This window comes from Onychostoma macrolepis, chromosome 07, assembly GCF_012432095.1.
Source record: "Onychostoma macrolepis isolate SWU-2019 chromosome 07, ASM1243209v1, whole genome shotgun sequence".
Classification (NCBI taxonomy): Eukaryota; Metazoa; Chordata; class Actinopteri; order Cypriniformes; family Cyprinidae; genus Onychostoma; species Onychostoma macrolepis.
The window spans coordinates 31331650-31356890 of NC_081161.1; the positions used below are offsets into that span (position 1 = coordinate 31331650).

At 37.0% G+C, this 25241-nt stretch overlaps 2 protein-coding genes across 2 annotated transcripts; both read left to right on the forward strand.

Annotated features, from left to right (window-relative positions):
* Positions 1-1685: 1685 nt before the first annotated feature.
* Positions 1686-6137, forward strand: anxa2b (annexin A2b). The gene is made up of 13 exons (XM_058782327.1): positions 1686-1785; positions 2456-2510; positions 2652-2745; positions 3401-3495; positions 3637-3750; positions 4301-4391; positions 4471-4550; positions 4706-4765; positions 4958-5051; positions 5134-5229; positions 5552-5610; positions 5745-5867; positions 6001-6137. Exons 2-13 carry the CDS (start codon positions 2460-2462, stop codon positions 6058-6060), a joined length of 1017 nt encoding a protein of 338 aa, XP_058638310.1. The 5' UTR covers positions 1686-1785; positions 2456-2459; the 3' UTR covers positions 6061-6137.
* Positions 6138-13345: 7208 nt separating this feature from the next.
* LOC131543852 (intelectin-like) lies at positions 13346-24952 on the forward strand. Its single transcript, XM_058781666.1, has 7 exons — positions 13346-13498; positions 18948-19025; positions 23531-23788; positions 23924-24082; positions 24213-24358; positions 24482-24575; positions 24759-24952. Exons 1-7 carry the CDS (start codon positions 13346-13348, stop codon positions 24909-24911), a joined length of 1041 nt encoding a protein of 346 aa, XP_058637649.1. The 3' UTR covers positions 24912-24952.
* Positions 24953-25241: the final 289 nt, after the last annotated feature.

Sequence of the window (25241 nt, forward strand, 5' to 3'; positions counted from 1 at the left end):
TAAGTAAGGTACAAAGAACAAAATCAGAACAGATTATAGTCTACTGGTATGAGCTGTGTGTGTATCTGGTATTCCCTACATTATGGGAAACAAATATCCCCACAATGATAGTAATACCAGTAAATTTTGACCTTGTGGGGACATTTTTTGCTCCCCATGAGGAAAACAGCTTAAAAATCATACAGAATGAAGTTTTCTGAAAATCTAAAAATGCAGAAAGTTTTTTTATGAGGGGTAGGTTTAAAGGTTTAAGAAAACATAGATTGTACAATATAAAAACCATTACACTTATGGAATGTCCCATAAAACATGGAAACCAGTGTGTGTTTGTAGATGTCAGTGTACTGTCTACTCTCGCTATAAAACCCAGCCCACTGTTATCACTGCTGCTATATGACTGAGAGCACAGTCAGACATTGGCAGAAACTCAGTTGATTGAGGAATACTTCTCCGCCTTTAGCAAACATACTTCCTTTGAATCTCTAAACCACTCTGGTTCTCCCAATACTGCACATACACCATGTGTGAAGCAGTTTAATACAATATAGATCCAAATGAACATGTTGAGCCTGCTAAATATGTATAAATAGCTGTTTAACTAATTTTTTTGACAAATAAACTGTAATAATTACATCAGAGAAAGACTTGGTGGTTTTATCCCCTACATTTTTAATAGCAAGCCAAATGTGGTTACTTCTTAATTCTCAATAATGGTATGAATCATTGAGTTTTTGTCATTCTAAACGATTGTATGATTAATTAAACTGCATGGTGCATTCTTGTCATTACTGTTATTGTCCTGGAAAACTGTAGTTACTCTAACATTGAGGAATGTTTAACTAATGGAACATTAACAACAGGTAATGTTAATCAAATTATATATTTTAGAAACCTACTTTAGTTTCAGGATGCATGTTCTTTTTTATTGCCGGTTATAGTTTAGTTTTAAAAATATAGATTTATTCATTTCTTGCTATGCTGCTTTTATTTTACACACCACATACACATGTGTTTTAATTCATGTCCTCTCAGGAACAGTCGTGGATAAGGTTACCTCACACCACTATTTCTCAGCATTCAACATAATGTCATTTGTGTCCAAACTGACAGTTTTTCCATGTAATTTAAACACATAATGTACATACATGCTGAATAACTGAAATTCACGCACAGGCCTGCAACCGTGGCGTCAGAGATGAGGAAAACTATGTATGGATGGATGTATCAAATTTGTGAAATCACAGTTGCCAAATCCTTGCTCATTAATAATGACACAGACTACACACACATATTTTAAAATAAATGACTGTTTACCTGAAGAGATTTACATGTGGACAATTTGGGAAATTTCTCCCAAGTTTCTCATTTTGTCATTGTTCATTTTCATTGTATGTAACAACACTTCCAAAATGCGACCAGAAGTATGATGAATTCACATCAAAGTAATATGGAATTTCAAACAATGCAAGATGAAAAAATCTAAAAAAGCTATTTATGATGGCAGTTGTCATTAATACATGTTCCATTTTCACTGTGTTAACCGTAACTGTAGATGACATTTTAGCACTAACTGTGAGTACTATAGTATATTTTTGTAAGGAATGTGTAGCCCAGTAAATGAATAACTAACAAGAAACTTTTGGGTCTTCATCTTGAGTGGGTGTAGGTGTGGGTTGATAGGAGGAGACGGTGAGTCATTGGCTGACTGCATTTAAAAGGTAACCCCATACACAGAGATACAACTGGAACTCCACAGCTACACCTTCACTCTCCACAGCATCTCAGGTAAGACTCTGGTCCTCTGTGGTGATTCACCATTGAACTGCATCTCTTGACAGGACTGCTGTAGTATTATGAATCTTACCAAAAGACTAGCATTGTCATATTTTTATTGCAGATTGTATTGCTTCTGTTTTCTAGTCCTGTTTAATCCTCAGAAAGAGCTGTATTGGTCTCGCTGTGTGTGTGTGAGATGGTCAGAGATTCAGTGGTCTGTGGAATGTGTACAGGGTGTGTGTCTGGGTGTGCCTGAACAAAGTTCCTGCAAACCCTTCACAGCTCACCTCGTAATGTATAGTGCAGAGAGAAAATTATTTCCTGTTAGCACTGTAGGGGAAGTTTAACAGCTGTAGTGTTGCTAAGGGACAACAACACAACAAACAGCTGTTTTTCAGTCTTTTTTTAAAACCATGAGAATTAACTTTCTCTGACACCTTTAAGGGCAGTAAAATGGTTATTGACTTGCATTATTGCTTGTGATGACACTGAACTGGGCCTTTATCTACACAGTCCTACTAATCACTGTATCTATGACAACAATCACTTAGACCTTTGAAACGAAGGGTGGGGTTGTATTTTACAGTGGCTTAAAACACAGGTTGTATCTCCTGCTAACATGTTTCCATCTACTCATTGCTCAACTTGGATGATTACATGCGTTCTCTGTCCTCTGCAGGAAAATGGCTTTAGTGTCTGAGATTTTGACGAAACTTACATTGAGTTATGGAGGGGTAAGTTATTACAGCTGTAACATAAAATGTAACAAAATACACTTCTTTGTACGTTGAAGTGGCTATTAAGATTGATTGTTTGTATGGTTTTTTTTTTATTCTATCCATAATAAATAATAAATTTTCTTGATATATTTTCAGGAGAGAGAACCTAAATGCCCTACAGTGGTCCCAGTTTATAATTTTAACCCAGAGGAGGATGCAGCCAAAATAGAGACAGCCATCAAAACCAAAGGTAAAAGATTGTGCCATAAACACTTAACATTTGCATTGGAATCTGTAGATTTGATTTTGTACCACAGATTATATTTCTAGTGGAACAAAATAGAGTCCCCAGTGGCATTTTATAATTGTTTCACTGAAATGTTTGTTTCAGTGCCTTTATATTTGCTTAGCAGACAAACTGAGCTTTGGCTTTCAGCCTTACTACCTTAAACAGGATGCTCTTAATTAAAGTAGAATGGTTGGTGAGCCCTTCTCTGTTGAAATAGAATTGTAAATAATTTGTGGTAACTGCCAAATATGAGTCAGTGTCTTGTAAGTATTTGGGTAGAATCTTGAAATATATATATGATTTTGATTCAATAGAGGCTAAATAAAATGGATTTGTGTTAAACTGCCTGGTAAGATATAGGCACGGTCTATGATGCTGTAGTACTCACATTGCTATTTAATGAATATCAAGGCTCAGTTTGTGAATTAGTTTGATTGCACATATGTATGCCAGTAGTGTCAGTGTCTCATATTAGCTGATGACTATTTAATGATTTTATACTAGGAAATAAAAAGGTGCAATTAGTCCTTCAGGGCCTTATCTTAATGATACTCTATGGCTTTCTTTCTCGATCCCTAACTTCTCCTCTCATTCTTGCCTTCATTTATTCATTCAGGTGTTGATGAGCAGACAATCATTGACATTCTGACAAAACGTAGTTGCTCACAAAGGGGCGACATTGCGTTTGAGTATGAAAAACGGGGAAAGAAGGTACACACCATAATTATTTAATACAAAAATTGTGGACTATCTATTAAAAAATGGATTATCTTACCTTTATGAAGTACACTGATATGAATAAATATCTTGTGTATCAAAGTTCCAAACAACCTGACCCTGTTTGTGTTGTAGGATTTGGTAAGTGCCCTGAAGGGGGCCCTCTCAGGCTCTTTGGAGCATCTGATTCTGGGGTTGATGAAGAGTACAGCACAATATGACGCCTCTGAACTGAAATCATCAATGAAGGTATGTTTACATAGATCTGTAATTGTTTATGGACGCTGCTTGTTTACTGTTGCTTTCTGTTGAAGTATCAAAATTAAACTCATACTCCATATTTAATAATAATTTCTGAATAATGTAAGAATAGCATGAATAAAATAACCTATACACTACTGATCAAAAGTTTGGTCTCTTACCAATGCTGCATTTATTTGACCAAAAATAGTAAAAATGGCAATATTATGAAATGGCACTACAATTTAAAATAACTGTTTTCTTTTACTCATTACTCAAGTCTTCAAATTCTTTCATTATCACAGTAGAAAACAGTTGTGCTGCTTAATATTTTTGTGGAAGCCGTGGATACATTATTATTTTTATTTTTGATGAATTAAAAAGTTCAAAAGATCAGCATTTATTAGAAATGAAAATCAATTAAATTAATCCTTGCCGAATAAAAGCATTAATTACTTTCAAAACAACACAAAACAAAAGTCTTACTGACCCCAGAATTTTGGACAGTAGTGTATTCACATATCACTGTATTCATGTGACAGTATGTTGTTTTTTGCAGGGTCTGGGCACTGATGAGGAGAGTCTTATTGAAATGGTCTGCTCTCGCAATAAAGAAGAGCTCATGGAAATCAAGAAGGTTTACAGAGAGAGTGAGTGATGCTGGCCCTTAAAAGGCATAAAAAGCACACATACATTAGTATTCATGTCCCTTTCTTTTTCTTCTTTCAGTGTTTAAGAAGGAGCTGGAGAAAGATGTTTCTGGAGACACATCTGGTGATTTCGCTAAGCTGATCCTGGCCCTTGTACAGGTAACTTAATAGATTACTATAACAGTTATTTGTGGTAATTATGATCAGATTCCGCTTTGTTGCACAATATGCAGCAGGTACCGCCAATACAGTATAGTTTGCAAACTGCAAATTCTGCATTGCTGTACTCACACTTTATTCATTCATGTTCACAGGCCAAAAGAGATGAGCCGAGTAACGTTGTGGACTATGAGAAGATCGACAGTGATGCAAGAGTGAGTAGAGCCCTTTTAACTGAGGAAATTCAAATGATTCACAGTCATAGTGACAGTATATTTATTCAGCATGATTAAAATAATATTATGATATTATAAAGCCACTGTGCATTCAGATGACTTATGTTAGGAACGCTGGAATAACAAAAAGGTTACTTTTTGTAATCTTTTGGCAATTATAAAAATATTTAGGCTCTTTATGATGCTGGAGTCAAGAGAAAAGGAACTGATGTGACCACCTGGATTTCAATCTTCTCTGAGAGGAGTGTCCCACACTTGCAGAAAGGTGACACCTGAACAGAGCTGTATTTGAAGTCAATTGCCATTTTTATTGGCGCAACAACCTAACCAACACCTCTTTTTATCAGTGTTTGAAAGGTACAAGAGATACAGCCCGTATGACATTAAGGAGAGCATTCGAAAGGAGGTGAAGGGAGATCTGGAAAAATCCTTCCTCACACTAGGTATCTATCTATCTGTTCGTTCTTCACATAAGCTTTCAGAACACTTGGATATAGAGATGTATGGCAGATTTGATGATGGTTATGCCTGTCTGCACAATTACTCTTTCACAGTCTCACACTTTCTTTGGGAATCCCTTCTTCATGTCTTTTTAACATAATCACAAGCTGTTTGGTGAGGAACATTTTGTGGAAAGCCCTGTGGAAATGCACGTGGCAAGAAGCCAGAGGAGAACTGAAGAGAGACTCCTATCAAAGTCTTAAAAAAAAAAAACAGAACGTGTAACCATGTCCTTTATCTCTTAATTTATCTGTCTTTCTGCAGTTGAGTGCTTGGAGAACAAACATCTGTATTTTGCCAGCAGACTCGGTGACGCTATGAAGGTGAATATCTCATTTTGAATGCACGTCATTTGACATGTAAAGAGGTGACCTTGGCTGATTTTGAGTTGTGTTGATCAGTTTCTTCAATGGAAAAAGTGTGTCTATACCGAACATTTTGATTTTGATGTTCGCAGACTAAAAGTGTTAAAGACAAAGTCATAACTCGCATCATCGTCTCCCGCTGTGAAGTTGATCTCATGAAGGTCTGTGCAGAGTTTAAGAGGAAATTTGGAAAATCTCTGTACCAGACAATTTTAGTAAGTTTCCATTTGTCTCTTTTCTTTCTTATTGTTGTTATTCACCCCTCTTTTCTTTTCTTTCTGCTCTTAGTTTGCCTTCATTCAAGAAGCATTTTAATCAGAATGTTTCTCTTTGTCTTTTTCTCCTCAGGAGCACACCAAGGGTGACTACCAGAGAGCTCTACTGAACCTCTGTGGCTCAGATGACTAAACATCTGTAATCTTCTGCTGCACATGTCCAGCAGTGAAAACTTTCTGAAACGATTAGTTAAAAATGCAGTATTATTATAAGCATGCTTTGTGTTTTCTTATGTTTGATTGTGGTGTACTATTACTTAAACTGATCACATTTCACTCAAAGGAATACAGAATTTAGAATTTTAAAATAAGATTTTTTAATTGTTGTTGATATTAATAAAACACTTCTAAGTACTTGTGGTTTTTAAAATGTGATGTGGGTCTACGATTTGTCAGAACAAATTATTTGAGAACTCCTTCACCACTAGAGGTCACTACAATCATTCCTGTCGTTCCAAAAACTGTTTACCCAGCCAACATTGATATGTGGGCCCCATATGGGTTATACCCGGGCAGCATGGGTTCCATGTGGGCAAGGGCTGAAAATGGGCAATTTATGCGGGTCCCATGTGTGTTTCACAATGTGGGTCCCATATAGGTTTGAACATATGGGACCTTTATAGTTAACACACACACACACACATTCTTTTTTTGTATGAACTATCCTCCTCTGATACACCTAAATAGGCGTAATTCAACATTTTATGTTTTCCATATGCTCATTCTTCAGTCTCAAATAACAACAGAGGGGATCTACTAGCTTGACTTTTTTTATCTTGTAGTGGTACAATGCAGGTTATCTTTGTAACACAGAGTCCAAATGCATGCTTTCATGAGAATTGTGGCATTACAATGTGAGATGTCAGCCCTATAGTTTAGCTTCCATGAGCAGCACATCCTCAGATATGTAGCCTTCACACCTCAACAAGTAGCCTTTGAGAAAGGGATGCTTACGCTATGTCAACCAGACTGAGGATGGTTCATTTATTTCAAAAAGTGGAACTTTCATTTTCATAATCTAGATTCATTGCATGTAAAGTAAAGCATTTAAAAAGTTTTTTTTGTTGTTCTTTTAATTTTGATAATTAAAGCTTACAGCTCATGAAAATCAAAAATCCAGTATCTCAAAATATTAGAATATTTACATTTGAGTTTCATTAAATGACCATCCCTACAGTATAAATTCCGGGTATCTCTTGTTCTTTGAAACCACAATAATGGGGAAGACTGCTGACTTAGCAATGGTCCAGAAGACAATCAATGACACCCTCCACAAAGAGGGTAAGTCACAGAAGGTCATTACTGAAAGGGGCGGCTGTTCACAGAGTGCTGTATCAAAGCATATTAAATGCAAAGTTGACTAGAAGGAAGAAATTAGGTAGGAAAAGGTGCACAAGCAACAGGGATGACCGCAAGCTTGAGAATACTGTCAAGCAAAGCCGATTCAAACACTTGTGAGAGCTTCACAAGGAGTGGACTGAAGCTGGAGTCCTCTTTTCAGATAAAAGTAAATTTTGCAGTTCATTTGGAAATCAAGGTCTGGAGTCTGGAGGAAGACTGGAGAGTCACAGAATCAAAGCTGCTTGAAGTCCAGTGTGAAGTTTCCAAAGTCAGTGATGATTTGGGGTGCCGTGACGTCTGCTGGTGTTGGTCCATTGTGTTTTATCAAGTCCAAAGTCAATGCAGCTGTCTACCTCGAGATTTTGGAGCACTTTATGCTTCCATCTGCTGACAAGCTTTATGGAGATGCTGATTTCCTTTTCCAGCAGGACTTAAGCACCTGCCCACAGAGCCAAAACCACTTCCAAGTGGTTTGCTGACCATGATATTACTGTGCTTGATTGGCCAGCCAACATGCCTGACCTGAACCCCATATGGAATCTATGGGATATTTTCAAGAGAAAGATGAGAAACAGTCGATCCAACAATACAGACGAGCTGAAGGCTCAATAGTGCCTCAGCAGTGCCACAGGCTGATCGCTTCCATGCCACACCTCACTGATGCTGGAGTTTGTGCCCCGAACAACTAGTCTCATTCGGCTGTGGACAAATCCAGTCTGTCCGGTCTACATTCCTCCGTGAATGAGCCTTAAATTGGACTAAATACTTTAATGAATAAAACAGGATAGAAACTAATAATAATAGATGTTACTACATGCAGTTAACAAAAGTAATATTAGGGGGAGACCGGGGATGAAAGTAACACTTTTTGTTTGAGCATCAGTAACTCAGTGTTTTTGTGCTAGATCTCTCAAACTTTGATTAACAGTAGCCACATTTGTCTGCTACAAATAAAACTCACTTGGACGTGTACTGCATAATCACAGATTATGTGATTTAAGGTCAAATACAAAGAGTTCTGTAGAACCTGGTCGAAAAGAACGCACACACAGGTGCTGCGGTCCAATTTGCCTACTTATACTATGCCCTAAAAGTATGTACTCTTTTTGTGAAGAAAAAGTACATACTTTTGAGTATGTAGCAGAATAGTAGGCAAGCTTTGGGACATACTACTTCGTCATAGCTGCTTCTTTAACAGACGCTCTGTTGCTTAGTTACGTGCATCCTGTCACTGTTTAAACTGCCCTGTTAATCATCTTATCACAGTTAACATCATCCACATTTCCTTTAATTTGATTTCCTAACCTACTGGAGAGAAATAAAGAAGCACATCGCGGGTCTTTCACGCCAAGAACTCTGCTCATGTGTTTGCATAATGATGCATTTAAAAGTTAATGACCAAACGTATCATTATAAAAGTTCACAGTGTTGCTGCAGATGAAATATAACGTGGATAGCATTAAATTAATATTTTTTAATCAGGTTAGACATTGATTATTTATCACTCAAATCACTTTCTCTACCTGTCCATTGGTCTCGCATATCTGCCATGTTTGTAGTTTTTTAAAGGGGTGGTTTACTGCGATTTCACTTTTTTCATTTTAAATAGTGTGTAATGTTGCTGTTGGTGCATGAACAGTATCTACAAAGTTGCTGCGCTGAAAGTTCAAAGTAAGCGGAGATATCATCTTTTAAAAATCAGGAAGTTTAATGCCTACAAAAACGACTCATATGGGACTACAACGGGATACTTCCCGGGTTGCATACGTAAAAAACCCATCAAACCCCTCCCTCCGGAACATGCCAAAGAGGGGGCAAGGCCATGTTCTGCGGCTTTGTCGAAGAGGAAGAGTTGTAGTGGAGAGTTGTAGTCATGCCATCGAAACGGTGTTATTTTCACCCAGCTGTCAGGTCTTCTGTGTTCGGGCTTCCTACGGATGCTGTAGTTCGTCAACAATGGTTAAAATTTATGTTTGATTATGTTCCTGACAATTACAATCCTAATTTAGCTCTCTGTGCTGCGCATTTTACGGAAGACAGGTTCCAGAATCTACACGAGTTCAATGCCGGATTCACACAGAAACTATTACTAAAACATGGAGCAGTTCCAACTTTAAAACCAGAGGCAGCAGTTGTTGGGCCACAACCTGCAAGTAAGATTTAATCATTTTAAATGTATTTGCATGTATAATTTCAGACATAATGTTTTAGTTTTATCAAGGACGTAAACAAATGCCAACGCTGGCTTTAGTAGCCAGTTAGTTAAATGCTATTTCGTGTGTCTTTGACAAACGCGTACAAACATTTTGGAGCCGAATTTGTAATTATGTACTAATTTTGTAAATGTATTTTCCATGTATACTTTATGACGTAATTTTTCGATTTGATCAAGACCGTAAACACAAGCCAACGCTGTTTGGTTATAGTAGCCAGTTAGTTCGATGCTATTTTGTGTGTATAAGACAAACGTGTACAAACTTCAAAAAATTATATGTAATCACAACAGCAAACTTCCATTCAGAAACGTTTGTAAGAGCCGTGCTTGCGGAAGTTCTGCTTGACTCTCTTCATTACCGCTTTCTGGGTCTGATTCTGGCTGAAACTAAACATACGGCAATATTGACACCATTATTTACATTTGACCGCAGCACATGCGACTGTCGCCCGTGAAGGTAATGGGCGTGAAGTTTCCGGACAATGTGCAGTACGCAGTTTAGCCAATCACAACACACCGGCCCAACTAACCAATCTGAGCCCATCGCCTGTTTCTGAGGGAGTGGTTTCAGAGAATCAGGAAGTCAACCGGCCGTTCAAATGACAGAGGAGAAAGCGGCTTACAATAAAGGTGAAATATATGAAAAATAAGGTGTTTTTTAACAAACGAAACACGAAGACATGTTATATTGCACCCTATAAACGCAATCAAGCTAAGAAAAAAAGCAGTAAACCACCCCTTTAACACGTTTTATGCGTGTTTGTAGTTCTGATCTATTTCTCGTCCACAGCGCAATGTGTTGTCGGCACTGATCTATTATAGATCAGTGGTTGTGGGCAATATTAGCCGTTAGAGTGTGCATCGATCTGCACTTCGAATTCTAGCCGGAAGTAGTAGAGCATCCGGGAATCTTTGGCATACTTTTTTAAACATACTATGATTTGGGACATACTAATTCTATTTTCGAATACTATTTAGGACGGATAGTATGCGAATTGGGACGCAGCAATAATCTTAAATCAGAACATCCTACTGAGTTCCTCCCTCCATGCTGTGTCGTAAAAATGAACAAATGACCAACACAATGCCACAATTCTCTGACTAGCGTCCGGCCATACTCTCCTTATTACCTCGAGAGACTCGTAAACCATGATAAGTTTGAGGATGAAATGACCGCGCTACATCTGCACGGAGTTAACAACAAAGAACTACTTCTTTGGAGAGGTTCCAGAATCAGAGCGTTCACGATACTGCGACCCCGCATACCATAAACTACCTTCTGATAAACAAAAAAGCGACTGACTTACAGCTTCGTCTGAGCTAAGATCACCAGAGCCACACAACGTGATACTCCTAATGACCTCGAGACCTCAGCTTTGGTCTCCCGCCTTCCAAAGGAATGCGCTCTTTTTCTCTCCTGCAAAAGAGAACCCAAACTTTTATGGACTTTGCCAAAAGGACAATCAAGAAAAGACTGCTGCTATTAAAGCAATATACTCAAGAGACAATATATATATGAATGTGGTATTTTATGTTTTGTTTATCTTGCTGTGGTTATTAGAACTTAGGATATTTTAATCTATGACTTAACCCGCTTAGTAGGTAAAATTATAGGTATTCGATATGACAAATACCTCATGTTTGATGTCTTATATATATGCTTGGTGTTTTATTTTATGCATGGTGTGTTTTAGTTTGATCTTTGCCTTATAACTGTCTTTTTGAATAGATAGCCGTGTGTAGTATTGGGTTAAAGCTTATCTCAAATGCCAGAAGTTGAAATAACTTTATATGTCGATTTTCAGTCTCGTATGAACGATGAATACTTTTATAAGAAGTTATTAAGAAATGTGCCTCACATGATGGATGAAACATTAAGATAATGTATGCACGGAGAGAAGCCGTGCTGGGCGGGGCTCCACCCTACAGAGACAATGTGATTGGATCAGACAGTGTATAGGATGGACTCACATCAGTCCGATAAAAACAGACACCCAGCTTTGGAAAAGCTGCGGAAGAAAAAAAAACTGAGCTGGAAAACTTGGCTGCTTGGAAACTTTGGTCTCGCCTCACCCACCTACAGACTTAACATCTAGCTGATCATCTCAAAGGACATCTCAAAGGACACTCTGTCCATGTCTGACCAAAGTAACTTGCAAAGCCTGCAGCTTAAGAACTTCAAAGCCTTGCCATTCGCGCGCTGCCAGGAAGCCACCAATCCAAAGAGGATTCCCGAGTGACGTCACGTGACCACGACACATCAGCGCGAAAGTCTGGGATTCCCTCAAGAAGAACAGCCTTCAACTCAACTCAAAGCAAGTAAACAAACAAACAATCTCTATTTGCTGAGCTGACTTGAATGAATCTTTAAAAGATAACGATAGTCGAGTCTTCTGTTTGTGACGTCTTCAGGTCGTCTTTATTCTCAGGAAAGAGAATAGCCTTAAACTTTCTTCAAACTGCTTTCATCTTGCCAGAACATGTGTATGTGTGTTTATGTGTTTTGTATTGTATCCTAGAATAAACTCTCGATTCATTTTTAATGGATGGTCTGGTGCCGTGATTTTCAAATCTTAAATTATTTGCCAAAGATCATGTTAGTGCTCAAAATTTCCCAACCAATTCTGTATTATTATCGCGGCCACGAGGTAAACAGGATTGCTAAAATATACTGGTTTAATGCTCGCTGGCTCGAGTCGTTAAGAAAGTATAAATTATACATTTTGATTAATACCAATTAATCAGATCCAGCGAATCTCTATGATTCGATTTCCTAAAGCTAAAATTCAAAATAAAAGCTTAAATGAAGAGCTAATTAGTTGTAACACAGGCTGGGGATAGATGTAACAGTGTGAAGTAATTTGCTGAAATAAGACCCACACTTCCAATTTATGCAAAAACTTGATTGAAGAACAAAGAATCAGTTTTGAATAAAGTGAACAATTTAAAGTGACAAAAACATTATACTGTATTCCTTTTAGGACTTTAAATTTAGCACAAAAACAATTGCTGTGTGAGTGAGTGAGTGTGTGTGTGTGTGTGTGTGTGTACTGTATTCAGTCACTAGCTGTGTTGCCATCTACCTATGTTTATGTGAATTTTGGAATATCACATAAAAAAATGCTGGATCGAAATGTCAAGATGCGCATAAATTCTAAACGTGCACAAAAAAAACGTACGTGCTTTGAGGCGGATAGTGTTTTTAATCCAATAAGATGATATGTGCATTAACTATGATGGAAACACATTTTACATAAATCCTTGATGTGCAACAAAAACCTCACATGACTTTGCTGCTTAGGCCTTTATCACACTTCCGCATTCGAAAAGCGGAAGATTCAAATAGTAGCGTAAAAGAACTTCCGCTGCAGCCTCTATCAGTGGCGGTGCCCATAGCACGGCATTGTTGTGGATTATTTCTGTAGAATTCAGCACATATACGTCTTCTAAAGACACCAGTCTCAGTTTACAACAATTAATTGAGTATTATGAAATGAAGGAATATGTTGTCACGATATCCCGATGCGTATTTCGTGACTGAAACTGGAGCGCGCGAGCCATGCTGTATGCAATTCTTCACAGTCTGATCACCTTATTTTATTACAGAACAGCGAGAAAACTATACAAACAACATATGAGGATGTGATTGGATAACTGGATTCATTGGAATCGTCATAAGGAGTTGGTTGTAACATTTTTAAAACATTTTTAACGAACCGTTTCAACTATCCCCACCCCAAACAGCCATAACATAAGCTAACTGTTTTAGCACGTGAGTTTTAAGTTAGCATGAATGCAAAGTATCAAGTTAAACTAGAGAATGTCATGCTGTGGTTGAAACGAAGCACAAGATGAAGGGATGATGCAAAACAGAGTCTTCAATGATAAATCCTTGAACAGAACACGGGAGAACGGCGGAGACAATGGCCACAACACAACATTAAAGCAAGACAAGGGAACTGAGGAAAACACAGGGCTTAAACACATGGTACGTAATCAGGGAGAACTGAAACAGGTGAGAAGTAATAAAGGACAATAAGGAACTCAGGTGCAAGGAATCATAAAGCAATCAAACTAAACAAGAACAGGAAACCAGGGGCCTGTACCATGAAGCCGGTTTATCTGGCTAGCCAGGTAAGTTTCAGTTTAGTTTGCACCGATCCTGGGTTTTAGGTACCATGAAAATGGCTTGGCTTTTAGCTGCGTTCATTGCCATAGTAACTTCCACTCCACAGCTAACCTGCTCCGGGGCATAGTATGTTCTGAGTTGGAGATCTCAAACTGAAATTGGACCAATCAGATGTGAGCAAAGTGACACATGTCTGACACTCCCCCAGTTTCTCTTGCTTCAAATTAAAGGTCTGGCCATAAACAATTTGTCTAGCCAAAACCAAAAATTGAGTTATTTTATGTGATTTATATAATTATGATTTATATTATATTAATCCACACACAAGCAATTTTAGTTTAACAGTTACCACAAATCATTTATTTTAAATTAATGTTAATATATACAGATCATATATAATATAAATAAGTTGTAGAATCAATAGATAATGCTTTAAAAATGACTACATGTGACCTTACATGTTCGAGTCTCTATCGCTGTATATTTCCAACTATATAAACTATCAGTGCAGTTACAAGTGAAACTTGTTAAATTAAAGCAAGATAATTTCTTTTAGTTGTCCTCTGTCATGAACAAGTACTTTTTTCATTGTAAATGCATTGAAATTCATCATATTATTCAATCTCTTAACCTTTAGCAAAACCTTTAACCTATAACCAAGGCTCGTGATTGGCTGATCGCCAGTGATGTCACACATTCATGTGCACGCGCTCCACAAACTCAGGATCATAAATGCTGATGAAACAGTGGACCACTTATTTTGGTCATGTCAATACACTCAGGAGTTTTGGTATGATATTGGTGCTTTTGTTAAGTTGAAGCTTTTGCCAGAATTTTTTATACAAATGAGAAATATTATATTTGGGTATTTTGACTCAGACCCCACAAAAGAAAATATTTGTTTTATTATAAATTTACTTCTTTTCTTAAGCAAATTTTATATTCATAAATGCAAATTCTCAAATTGTAAACCTGTCTTTGTGGTCTTTTTAAGAGACATGGAGAATTATATTAATTTGATTTCAGTATCTAATAATAAGAAAGCTATGAAGACTTTGCTCTGCACTTAAAGTTTTTGTGTAGGAAGTCTTATGTCAAACAATGGCCCTTTATTGCATTTGTTATTATTATTATTTTTTTATTATTATAATTTTTTTTTGTGTGTATTTTTTACTGTTTTATTTTATTATTGCCTGTTCAAGTGTTATGTGGGTATTTTGTATTTTGTACTATTTTGTATGTTCTTGATTTCAGCAATAAAAAAAAAAAATCAAGCCTGAGTTGACAAAGAAAGTTGATGATCAGCATCATGGTACCAACAAAGCTGGATTGGAGTGGTTTGGTTGTGTCAACTCGAAACTAATCCTGTAACTCTCAGTTTGTTCATCTACCATCATGGTACAGGCCCCAGGAACACAAACAGGGGCAAAACAGACCATAAACGTGACAGAGAAACAGCTACTTTAGGTTATGTAAGTCAAATAATTGTAACTATAACACAGTGATTGCTAGGCAAAAAAATAATCTTAATGAAAAAAATTACTTTCTTTCCTGAAAATCAGTTTTTTGGTCGTAAAATCTACAAGGTTGCTTACATTCATGCCACTTCTCCTGTTGATAATATCACCACAGCTCCTTTCTGACTTATCAAACTGACAGTGTTACAACTAACCCCGTGTTACAACACTCCCCGGGGGCCTGTACCATGAAGCCGGATTAGCTGGCTAGCCAGGTAAATTTCAGTTTAGTTTGCACCAATCCTGGGTTTTAGGTACAATGAAAATATCTTGGCTTTTAGCTGCGTTCATTTCCATAGTAACTTACACTCCACGGCTAACCTGTTCCGGGGCAGAGTATGTTCTGAGTTAGAGATCTCAAACTGAAATTGGACCAATCAGATGTGAGCAAAGTGACACATGTCTGACACAAAAAAGTCACTCCCCCAGTTTATCTTGCTCTAAATTAAATGTCACTAGTACTAAAAAAATTGTCTAGCTTTAATTACTAATGCTGGGTACACACCACAAGATAATTGAGCTGATTTTGGGCCGATTTCTCCCCTTCCGACAATCCTAGGTAATGTCCCGATTATCTTGGTGGATCTAAAGATTATCTTATCAAATTTTCCTGTGGTGTGAGATGTGTTAAGAGTGACTGAATCTGCTCGGAAGAACGTCGGAGGTGCCCCGGTAGTGAATCGTAAATATTCAACATGTTGACGATCAGAAATCCTGATGTGTGGGCGGGTATGATCTGCAGATTATCACGTGAAACGAAACAATATCCAATCAGAAAGTGATCTGACAGAAGACGGAAGCATAACAAACGCTGTCATTTCGCAGCACAAAAGGATTTGGACACTATCATCGCAATTTCTTCCTGCCATTACCAAAGACTGGGACTTTAAAGCCTTAAATCTATTCTTTGAATAATTTGTAATTATTTATACTTGTTTAAGAAAATGTAATTTAATTATTGCTTTTCCTTTTTTATTTTATTTATTTATTTATTATTGTTTTGTGTTTGTTTTATTATTGTTTGTTTATAAATTTGATATAATTTATATGTTATTGCCCTTGTATGTTCTTTGTTCTAAAATTGCAATTTAAAAAAAAAAGAAGTTTATTTTCAAGTCTCCAGAGATTTTGAGAGATTTCCCATGTTCACAGTCGGGACTCTAGTTGAAAATCTGTTGGTGTGTTGTGTGCTGTCTTTATCACATCGCAGCACACCACACACTATAGGAGCAAAACGGATAAATCTTGGATTTTTTTGTCCTCATGTTGGTGGTCTCTCACATTTTGAAAATCTTATAAGATTTTAAAAATCTTTTAGAGTGTACCCAGCATTAGAGTTATTTTATATGATTTAATGATATGATTTATATATTATTAAAGCAATTTTAGTTTAAGAGTTCTTATAAATTATTTATTTTAAATGAATGTTAATATATACAGATTGTATGTAATATAAATAAGTTGTAGAATCAATAGATAATGCTTTAAAAATGACTACATGTGACCTTACATGTTCGAGTCTGTATCGCTGTATATTTCCAACTATATAAACTAATTTAACAAGTTTCACTTGTGACTGCACTGATAAAGCAAGATAATTTGTTTTATTTGTCCTCTTTCATGAACAAGTACTTTTTTCATTGTAAATGCATTTAAATTAATCATATTCTTCATGTATATACATATATATACATAGATGCCTCATTAGCGATGGTTTCTATGAGCCGCTATACTTAAGGATCAAATTTATATATCTATGTATATACATCTAAGTTCCAGAGCCGTTGACGCATCACGCGCCGGATGTTGTGGATGAGCTCAGGATGGTTGGACATTGCGGTGTATCAAAGGTAAAAAATTATATAAATACTGTTCAGTTTCTCGCACAAACCGATCGTTTCGTGAATTAGGACATCAATGTGTCGTCACGAGCCACAAGGTTTAATTTGGATTTGTGTGTGCATGTTTTTTTTCTCTCAAAGATTGTGTGCCCATTGACTGGCATTATAGGACTGCCAGACTGCAACGGTTTGAGTTAAAAATCTTCGTTTGTGTTCTGAAGAAACAAAGTCACCTACATCTTGGATGCCCTGGGGGTAAGCAGATAAACATAAAATTTCCTTTTTGGGTGAACTATCCCTTTAACCTTTAGCAAAACCTTTAACCAAGGCTCGTGATTGGCTGTTCACCGGTGATGTCACACATTCATGTGCACGTTCTCCACAAACTCAGGACCAAAGTTGTTGATCAAAGAGTTGAAAGTTGATGATCAGCATCATGGTACCAATAAAGCTGGATTGGAGTGGTTTGGTTTTGTCAACTTGAAACTAATCCTGTAACTCTGAATTTGTTCATCTACCATCATGGTACAGGCCCCCGTCTCCCGCTAGATGTCACAAATGGGGACGCCACATAAAGCCCAAAAAGCATTGTCCATAATAACCAATCACAGGCGATTCTGTTATGCTCAATAAGTGGCGTTCAGATTAGTTATCGCTGAAATCTCTGAGCTTTGTTCAGGACGAGCGCGTGCTAAATGAATTCTGACTGAAACTTGCGAATTCTCTCATCAGCAACAAAGTGCAGATGTATGAATTACTTAAAAGATTAATTTATCATACAGTGTATGGACAGCTTCATTGATTATAACAGGAATTTTGAGTGCTTAAACTCTGGCTATAGACTAAAGTCAGTTATAATATTCTATAATTCGAATGTTCGCAATTGTGGGGTTGGGGATTCTGGTTAGGGGGACCCCCCAAGAGCTATGACACACTTCGAACACTGATTGTGCCATACACAACTGTAAGTTATATCAACATCATAGTAATATGGTGATTTCGCAGAGATGTAGGCCCTATTTATTATAAATGTTACTATTATTATACCCTTATTAAATATTGGGAAATGTGCCACCTTTATAGAGGCTTATTTCCAACTTTTTGCATGTGTGATTGCCTGCTTTTTCTTCCTCTTCTTTTTCCTCTCTCCTCAGGTTTGGAACATTATGAGTTCATTATGAGTACTAAATGAATATAGAATTTTAATTTTGGAGTGAACTATCCTTTTCATGGCTGTAAATTTACCAGTTGCATCCTAGCTCAAAATCAGTGCATTATTGTTAAATGTGCATTGACATACAGTATTACCACCAGGGCCGTTTCTAGCCATTTTGACGCCCTAGGCGAAATCCCTATTAGCCTACACCCCCATCGCCCCCATCCCCCCTTACACAACTCCCACACCCAAACAAGATAATTAATATTACATACAAAATAACATAAAACTGATTATGTAAACACTCAAATCTTAAATAACAACATTGATAAATTAGGCCTATTTGTAAATTGACTGTTAAGATAAAACATTTTGCACAATTTATTATACTATTATAGCCACTAAAAAACGCATGAATAAATGCTCACCAAGGCTGTATTTATTTAAACAAAAATACAGTAAAACTGGTAATAATATGAGATATTACAATTTAAAATAACAGTTTTCTATTTTTATATAATTTAAAATTGATTCATTACTCAAGTCTTCAGATTTATTCATTTTCGTTGTAGAAAACAATTGTGCAGCTTAATTTTTTTTTTTTGTGGAAGCCATGATACATTTGTTTTAGTATTTTTGATGAAAGTACAAAAGAACAGCGTTTATTTGAAATGAAAACCAATTTACTGCATCCTTGCTGAATAAAAGCATTAATTTCTTACAAAACAACACAAAACAAAAGTCTTACTGACCCCAGAATTTTGGAAAGTAGTGTATTCACATATCACTGTATTCATGTGACAGTATGTTGTTTTTTGCAGGGTCTGGGCACTGATGAGGAGAGTCTTATTGAAATGGTCTGCTCTCGCAATAAAGAAGAGCTCATGGAAATCAAGAAGGTTTACAGAGAGAGTTGGAAAAGACTCTCCAAGGACCACAGCTGGAGAATTGCAGAAAATAGTCTCGGGATCAGAAAACCTTAAAAAAATTGTCAAACAGCACCTACATCACCACATGTTGTTTGGGAGGGTTTCAAGAAAAATTCTCCTAACTCATCCAAAAACATACTCCAGCATTTTCTGTTATCAGACACGACTGGAACTTCAAATGGGACTGGCTTCTATGGTCAGATGAAACTAAAAAAAATGAGCTGTTTAGCAGCAAACACTCAAGATGGGTTTGGTGAACACAGGGATAAAAAGTACCCCATGTGTACAATGAAATATACTGCTGTATTTTTGATGTTGTGGGCCTATATTTCTGCTGGAGGTTTAGACACATGGCATCATGGATTCTATCAAATACCAACAGATAAAATATCAATAAGTGACTGACTCTGTTAGAAATCTTATAATGGGCCATGTTTGGATCTTCCAACCGTACAATAATGCGAACAAAAACCTCAAAAACAACACAAAAACCAAGCTTCTGCTGGCCATTCCAGTCCTCTGACCTGAACCCTGTAGAAAATGAGTGAACTGAAGAGGAGAAGCACCAACATGGAGCTGTGAATCTAAAGGGTCTGGAGTGATTCTGGATGAAGGAATGGTCTCTGATCTCTTGTCAGGTGTTCTCTAACCTCATCAGGCATTATAGGAGAAAATTTAGAGCTGTTAAACTGGCAAATGGTGGTTTCAAAAAGTATTGAATAAAAGGGTGCCGTTAATTGTGGCCAATGTGTATTTGAGAAAAACATTTATTTCATAATGATATTTCCCCCCATTTTAAATTTTTATTATCCAATGAAAGGTTAGATTTTTGTGAATTTTTTTAATAAAAGATCAAAAGTATTACCAATGTAGATACATTTTCACAGCCTTCTTTGACCATATTTACCATGGGTGCTGATATTTTTGGCCATGACTGCAGGCTATGTATAATTTTAAAATTTCATTTGTGCGGTACAAGAACTCTCAGGTTACTCACTCAGGATACTTATACTTACTCGGCAGCGGAACAAGGAAAATGAAGAATAGGCTATCTGGGCATAAGCGGAACATGGAATGTGAAAAATGAAGGTGTGTTCAGCTCCAGCTTGTGGGATAAGGTAGTATTTTCTTTTTTTGTTTGTTTGTTTTTTGCTATTTTGTTTTGGTACCCTGTACTTTATTTTCCGCATTCCGCTTAGTCTCATTTAGCCATAGACAAATCCAGTTCATCCAATCCACATTCCACACATTGAATGCTTTGGTTGGTTCAAGGCCTTAAATTGGAGTAAATAAATTAATAAATAAAATAGGACAGAAGTTAACAACAATAGATCCCTATATTCTAACCCTAACATCATGCCATAAATACAGACAAATACAAGGTTGTCAAGCTACTCTTATAGTAATTTACCTTGCAGTTATCAACATCATTGAAATATGGTGATTTGGCATGAATGTGTTTGTTACAAATGTTATTATTATTATACTGTACTGTGGTTTACATGTGTTTAGGATAGCCTGTTTTTTATTCTGTAGTTTTAATTAACAGTTTTCATTTAATTTAAATAAAATGTTAATTCAATAAGTGCTTGATGAAAAGTTAATATCTGTCACAAATCCTGTCCATGCACTCACCACCAGAGATCACCCGCTCACTACTATAGACTCTTGCATCACACTAACTGTTTCACTTCACCCCGGACAACAGTTCCCATCATCCATTGCACTGATTACACACACACAGCTGAATCCAATCAGACATGCTACAAAAGCCATGGACTTCCTCTTTCTCACTGCTGAGTATTGTAGCATTATCGCTGTCTTTGCGCAGCTACACTACAGAGCCTGTTCGTTAGCCATTGCTTATTTTCTAGTCCTAGTCTCAGTCTAGTTCTTTGCTTGGATTACCTGTGTTTTGATTATTGCCTGTTTATTTTGGATTGCTCTATCGTCTTGCCGTTTGGACTCTGTTTGCTCCTGCCTGAACCATTGCTCGTGTTTACGGATTATCTCTCGTTTTGCTCCCTGGATTACATTTGCCGATCGAAGACCCACGCTTGCCCTTGGTTTACTCTTGTGTCTTGCCCATGCCATACCCGTTTGCTGTTGTTCGACCCTGCCTGTGTTTTGACCATGTTTATGAATAAAGATCTGCAGATGGATCCGAACGCTTCCTCTGTTCCTTCCGTAACAATATCAATGTCTTACATAAATTAGGTGTTAACTTTTTGTAGATGTTATTTTTGTTGAAGGGTAGTTCATCCAAAAATGAAAATGATGTCATAATTTATGATGTTATTCCAACCCTATTTGAGTTTCTTTTGTCTGTGGAATGTAAAAAAAAAAAATATATGTCTGTGTCTTTTGTCCATACAGCAGAAATCAATGGTAACCAAAATGGTTTTGTTATACAAACACATTCTTCAAAAGGCAAGGCAAGGCAAGGCAAGGCATGTTTATTTATATAGCACATTTCATACACAATGGTAATTCAAAGTGCTTTACATAAAAGGAAGTGAAATAGTCATTAAAAATAATAAGAAATTAAAAATAATAAAAATCACAACAATAAAAACAAAGTGATTTAAAAATTGATTTTAAAGAAATTTAAAACATTTAACAATAGAAAGTGATTATACATAGTGCAATCAGTTCGGACGTAGCACAGTGCTCATTCAACAAATGCACAGCTAAACAGATGAGTTTTGAGTCTGGATTTAAAAGTGGCTAATGTTTTAGCACATCTGATCTCTTCTGGAAGCTGGTTCCAACTGCGGGCGGCATAATAGCTAAAAGCAGACTCCCCTTGTTTTGTGTGAACCCTTGGTATTTCTAACTGGCTCGATCCTAATGATCTGAGTGGTCTGTTAGGTTTATATTCAGTGAGCATATCTCCAATGTATTTAGGTCCTTGGCCATTTAGAGATTTATAAACGAGTAAAAGTACTTTAAAATCAATCCTAAATGTAACTGGAAGCCAGTGTAAGGACCTGAGGACTGGTGTGATATGCTCAGATTTTCTGGTTCTAGTCAGAATCCTGGCAGCAGCGTTCTGGATGAGCTGCAGCTGTCTAATGGTCTTCTTTGGAAGGCCGGTGAGGAGACCATTACAATAATCCACCCTGCTGGTGATAAAGGCATGAACCAGTTTCTCCAAGTCTTGACTGGAAACAAAACATCTAATTCTTGCAATGTTTTTGAGATGATAGTATGCTGATTTAGTTACTGCTTTGACATGACTACTAAAACTAAGGTCTGTCTCCAGAAACACCCCAAGATTTTTGACTTGGTTTTTAGTTGATTGACCCCTAGAGTCAAGGTATGCATTCACCTTGATAACTTCATCTTTGTTTCCAAATGCAATGACTTCAGTTTTCTCCTTATTTAACTGAAGAAAGTTCTGGGACATCCAACAGTTTATTTCATCAATGCATTGGCAGAGGGAGTCAATGGGGCTGTAGTCATTTGGAGATAAGGCTAAGTAAATCTGGGTATCATCAGCATAGCTGTGATAGAACCAAATTGCCTTTCTCATTATTTGACTTAGTGGGAGCATATACAGGCTAAACAAGAGCGGTGCAAGAATTGAGCCTTGTGGGACTCCGCATGTCATGGACGTCCACTTAAACTTATGCTCTCCTATACTCACATAATAACCTCTCCCTTCTAAGTATGACCTGAACCATTTGAGTACCATCCCAGAAAGCCCGATCCAGTTTTCCAGTCTCTCTAGAAGTATGTTATGATCAACCGTATCAAACGCAGCACTAAGATCTAGTAGTACCAGAACTGATATTTTGCAAAACATCAATTTGTATCATCCTAGCTCACAATCAGTGCTTTTTGGTCAAATGTGCATTTCTGTGTGACAAAATGCAATATTACCATTGTTAATTGCATTAGCAGTATTCTGTAATATCTGTTATTTAATTTAGGATTTAATTTATTTATTTAAGGTCTAATGTAAATTACTACAAGAGTAGCTTGTCAACCTTGTATTTGTCTGTATTTATGGCATGATGTTAGGGTTAGAGTATAGGGGTCTATTGTTGTTGGCTTCTGTCCTATTTTATTTATGAATTTATTTTCTCCAATTTAAGGCCTTGACCCAACCAAAACATTCAATGTGCGGAATGTGGACTGGATTAACTGGATTTGTCTATGGCCGAATGAAACTAAGCGGAATGCGGAAAATAAAGTAAAAAAAACTACCCTATTCCACAAGCTGGAACTGAACACACTTATGGCTTTTAGCTCAAGTATCCTTAATTTTTCACGTTCCATGTTCCGCTTATGCTCAGATAGCATATTCTTCATTTTCCTTGTTCCGCTCATGAGTAAGTATAAGTATCCTGAGTAAGTTTCCTGAGCTTTAGACTCAGCCAGAAGCCAAAATCCTTGAAGTGCAAAGAACTGCATGAAAAGTATCAGGTTTATGATGGTACGCTCATTTTATGTTAATATTTTATCTTAAGCAACAGCTGTGTTTAAGTGACTATCTGAACTCATCAAGAGGAGTCCTTTATCAGACATTCTGTGATATGACCACTGCGGGCGGCGGCTGGACGCTGGTGACCAGTGTTCATGAAAACTACATGAATGGAAAGTGCACTGTTGGAGATCGCTGGTCTAGTCAGCAGGGCAGTGACCCAAACCGGCCTGATGGTGACGGGACGTGGGCAAACACAGTCACGTTCGGAACAGCAGAAGCTTCTACAAGTGATGACTATAAGGTATTTTTAGTACATTTATGGTTTTACAACCCTAGTTAAATAGGAGCAACATAAACGACACAAAGACGCTAGACAGACAATCAAAAGATGTTTATGAGGAATTTGAAATGACAGTTTGTTTCCTTTATGTCACAGAATCCCGGATACTATGACATTGCAGCAAAAGATGTGTCTGTGTGGCATGTTCCTAATAACGCTGATTTGGAGCAGTGGTCACCTACCTCCCTCTTGCGATACCACACTGAAAATCACTTCTTAAACCTCTACGGAGGAAACCTTTTCAATTTATTTAAGGTCAGATAAACTTTGATACGACTTGTGAGTTAGAAACATTCACAAAAAATTGACAAAAAAAAAAGAAAAAAAAAAAAACTAAAATTTTGTGAAATTAGAAAAAAAAACATTTTTATCTTCATTTTCCCAGAAATTCCCTGTGAGGTTTGGAGTAGGGGCCTGCATCACTGATAATGGACCTGCTATTCCAATAGTGTATGATACCGGAAATGTGGATTTCAACAAAAATCTGTATGGTCCCCATTCAAGAAGTATGGCAATACTTCTAGAGCCAGAATATTTCTAATATTTTTTAAAGAAAGTAGCTACATCAGTTGACAATCAGGAAATGTTTTATTTAGTGATGGTGTGCAATTTAAAAGGCATCATTATTGAGATTCAATCAACGTAATGATTTACGCCCGGATTCATCACATTCAGAGTCTTTAACACTGAAAGGGCAGCCTTGGCTCTTTGTTCAGGCGTCAAACCGACCGGCTGTAACTCTGAACATGTGAGTTAAAAGAATATTCTGGATTATTTAAATCGATGTCAGTGGACAGTATTTTTAACATGCTGTTAACCACATAATGCATTGATAGTAATACATTTATGGAAATAAATCAACTGCCCCAGTGTCATTTGAAGAAGTACATAGGTGTGTTTTGTTGTTAGTAATGCACTCATGTTCTTGCAGTTCTGTATTGGTGGAGGTGGACACTTTCCTGAGGGCGCCCCTAGACAGTGTGGGGACTTTGCGAGCTTCGACTGGGATGGCTATGGTACTAATGCAGGATGGAGTGCTTCCAGAGAGATAACTGAAGCAGCTGTGCTGCTGTTTTATCGCTGACACCCTGATCAGTCTAAAATCGCCAGCTTCCTTCCCTTCTTCCCAAGATATTCCACATTGATCAACACTTGAATGTTACATGCACAATTATTTGCTCAAATTTATTTCTTTACAATATACTGTGTGTGTGTGTGTATATATATATATATATATATATACTAGTGGTGGGCATAGATTAATTTTTTTAATCTAGATTAATCTCACTGTAATCTTGGAATTAATCTAGATTAAAATGGCTCATTTGAATTCTGCCAAGTAGATCAGAATAAGTTCACTACTAGTAGTAAACAACTAGCAGTCATCAAGAATTGAATATTGATAATAACATTG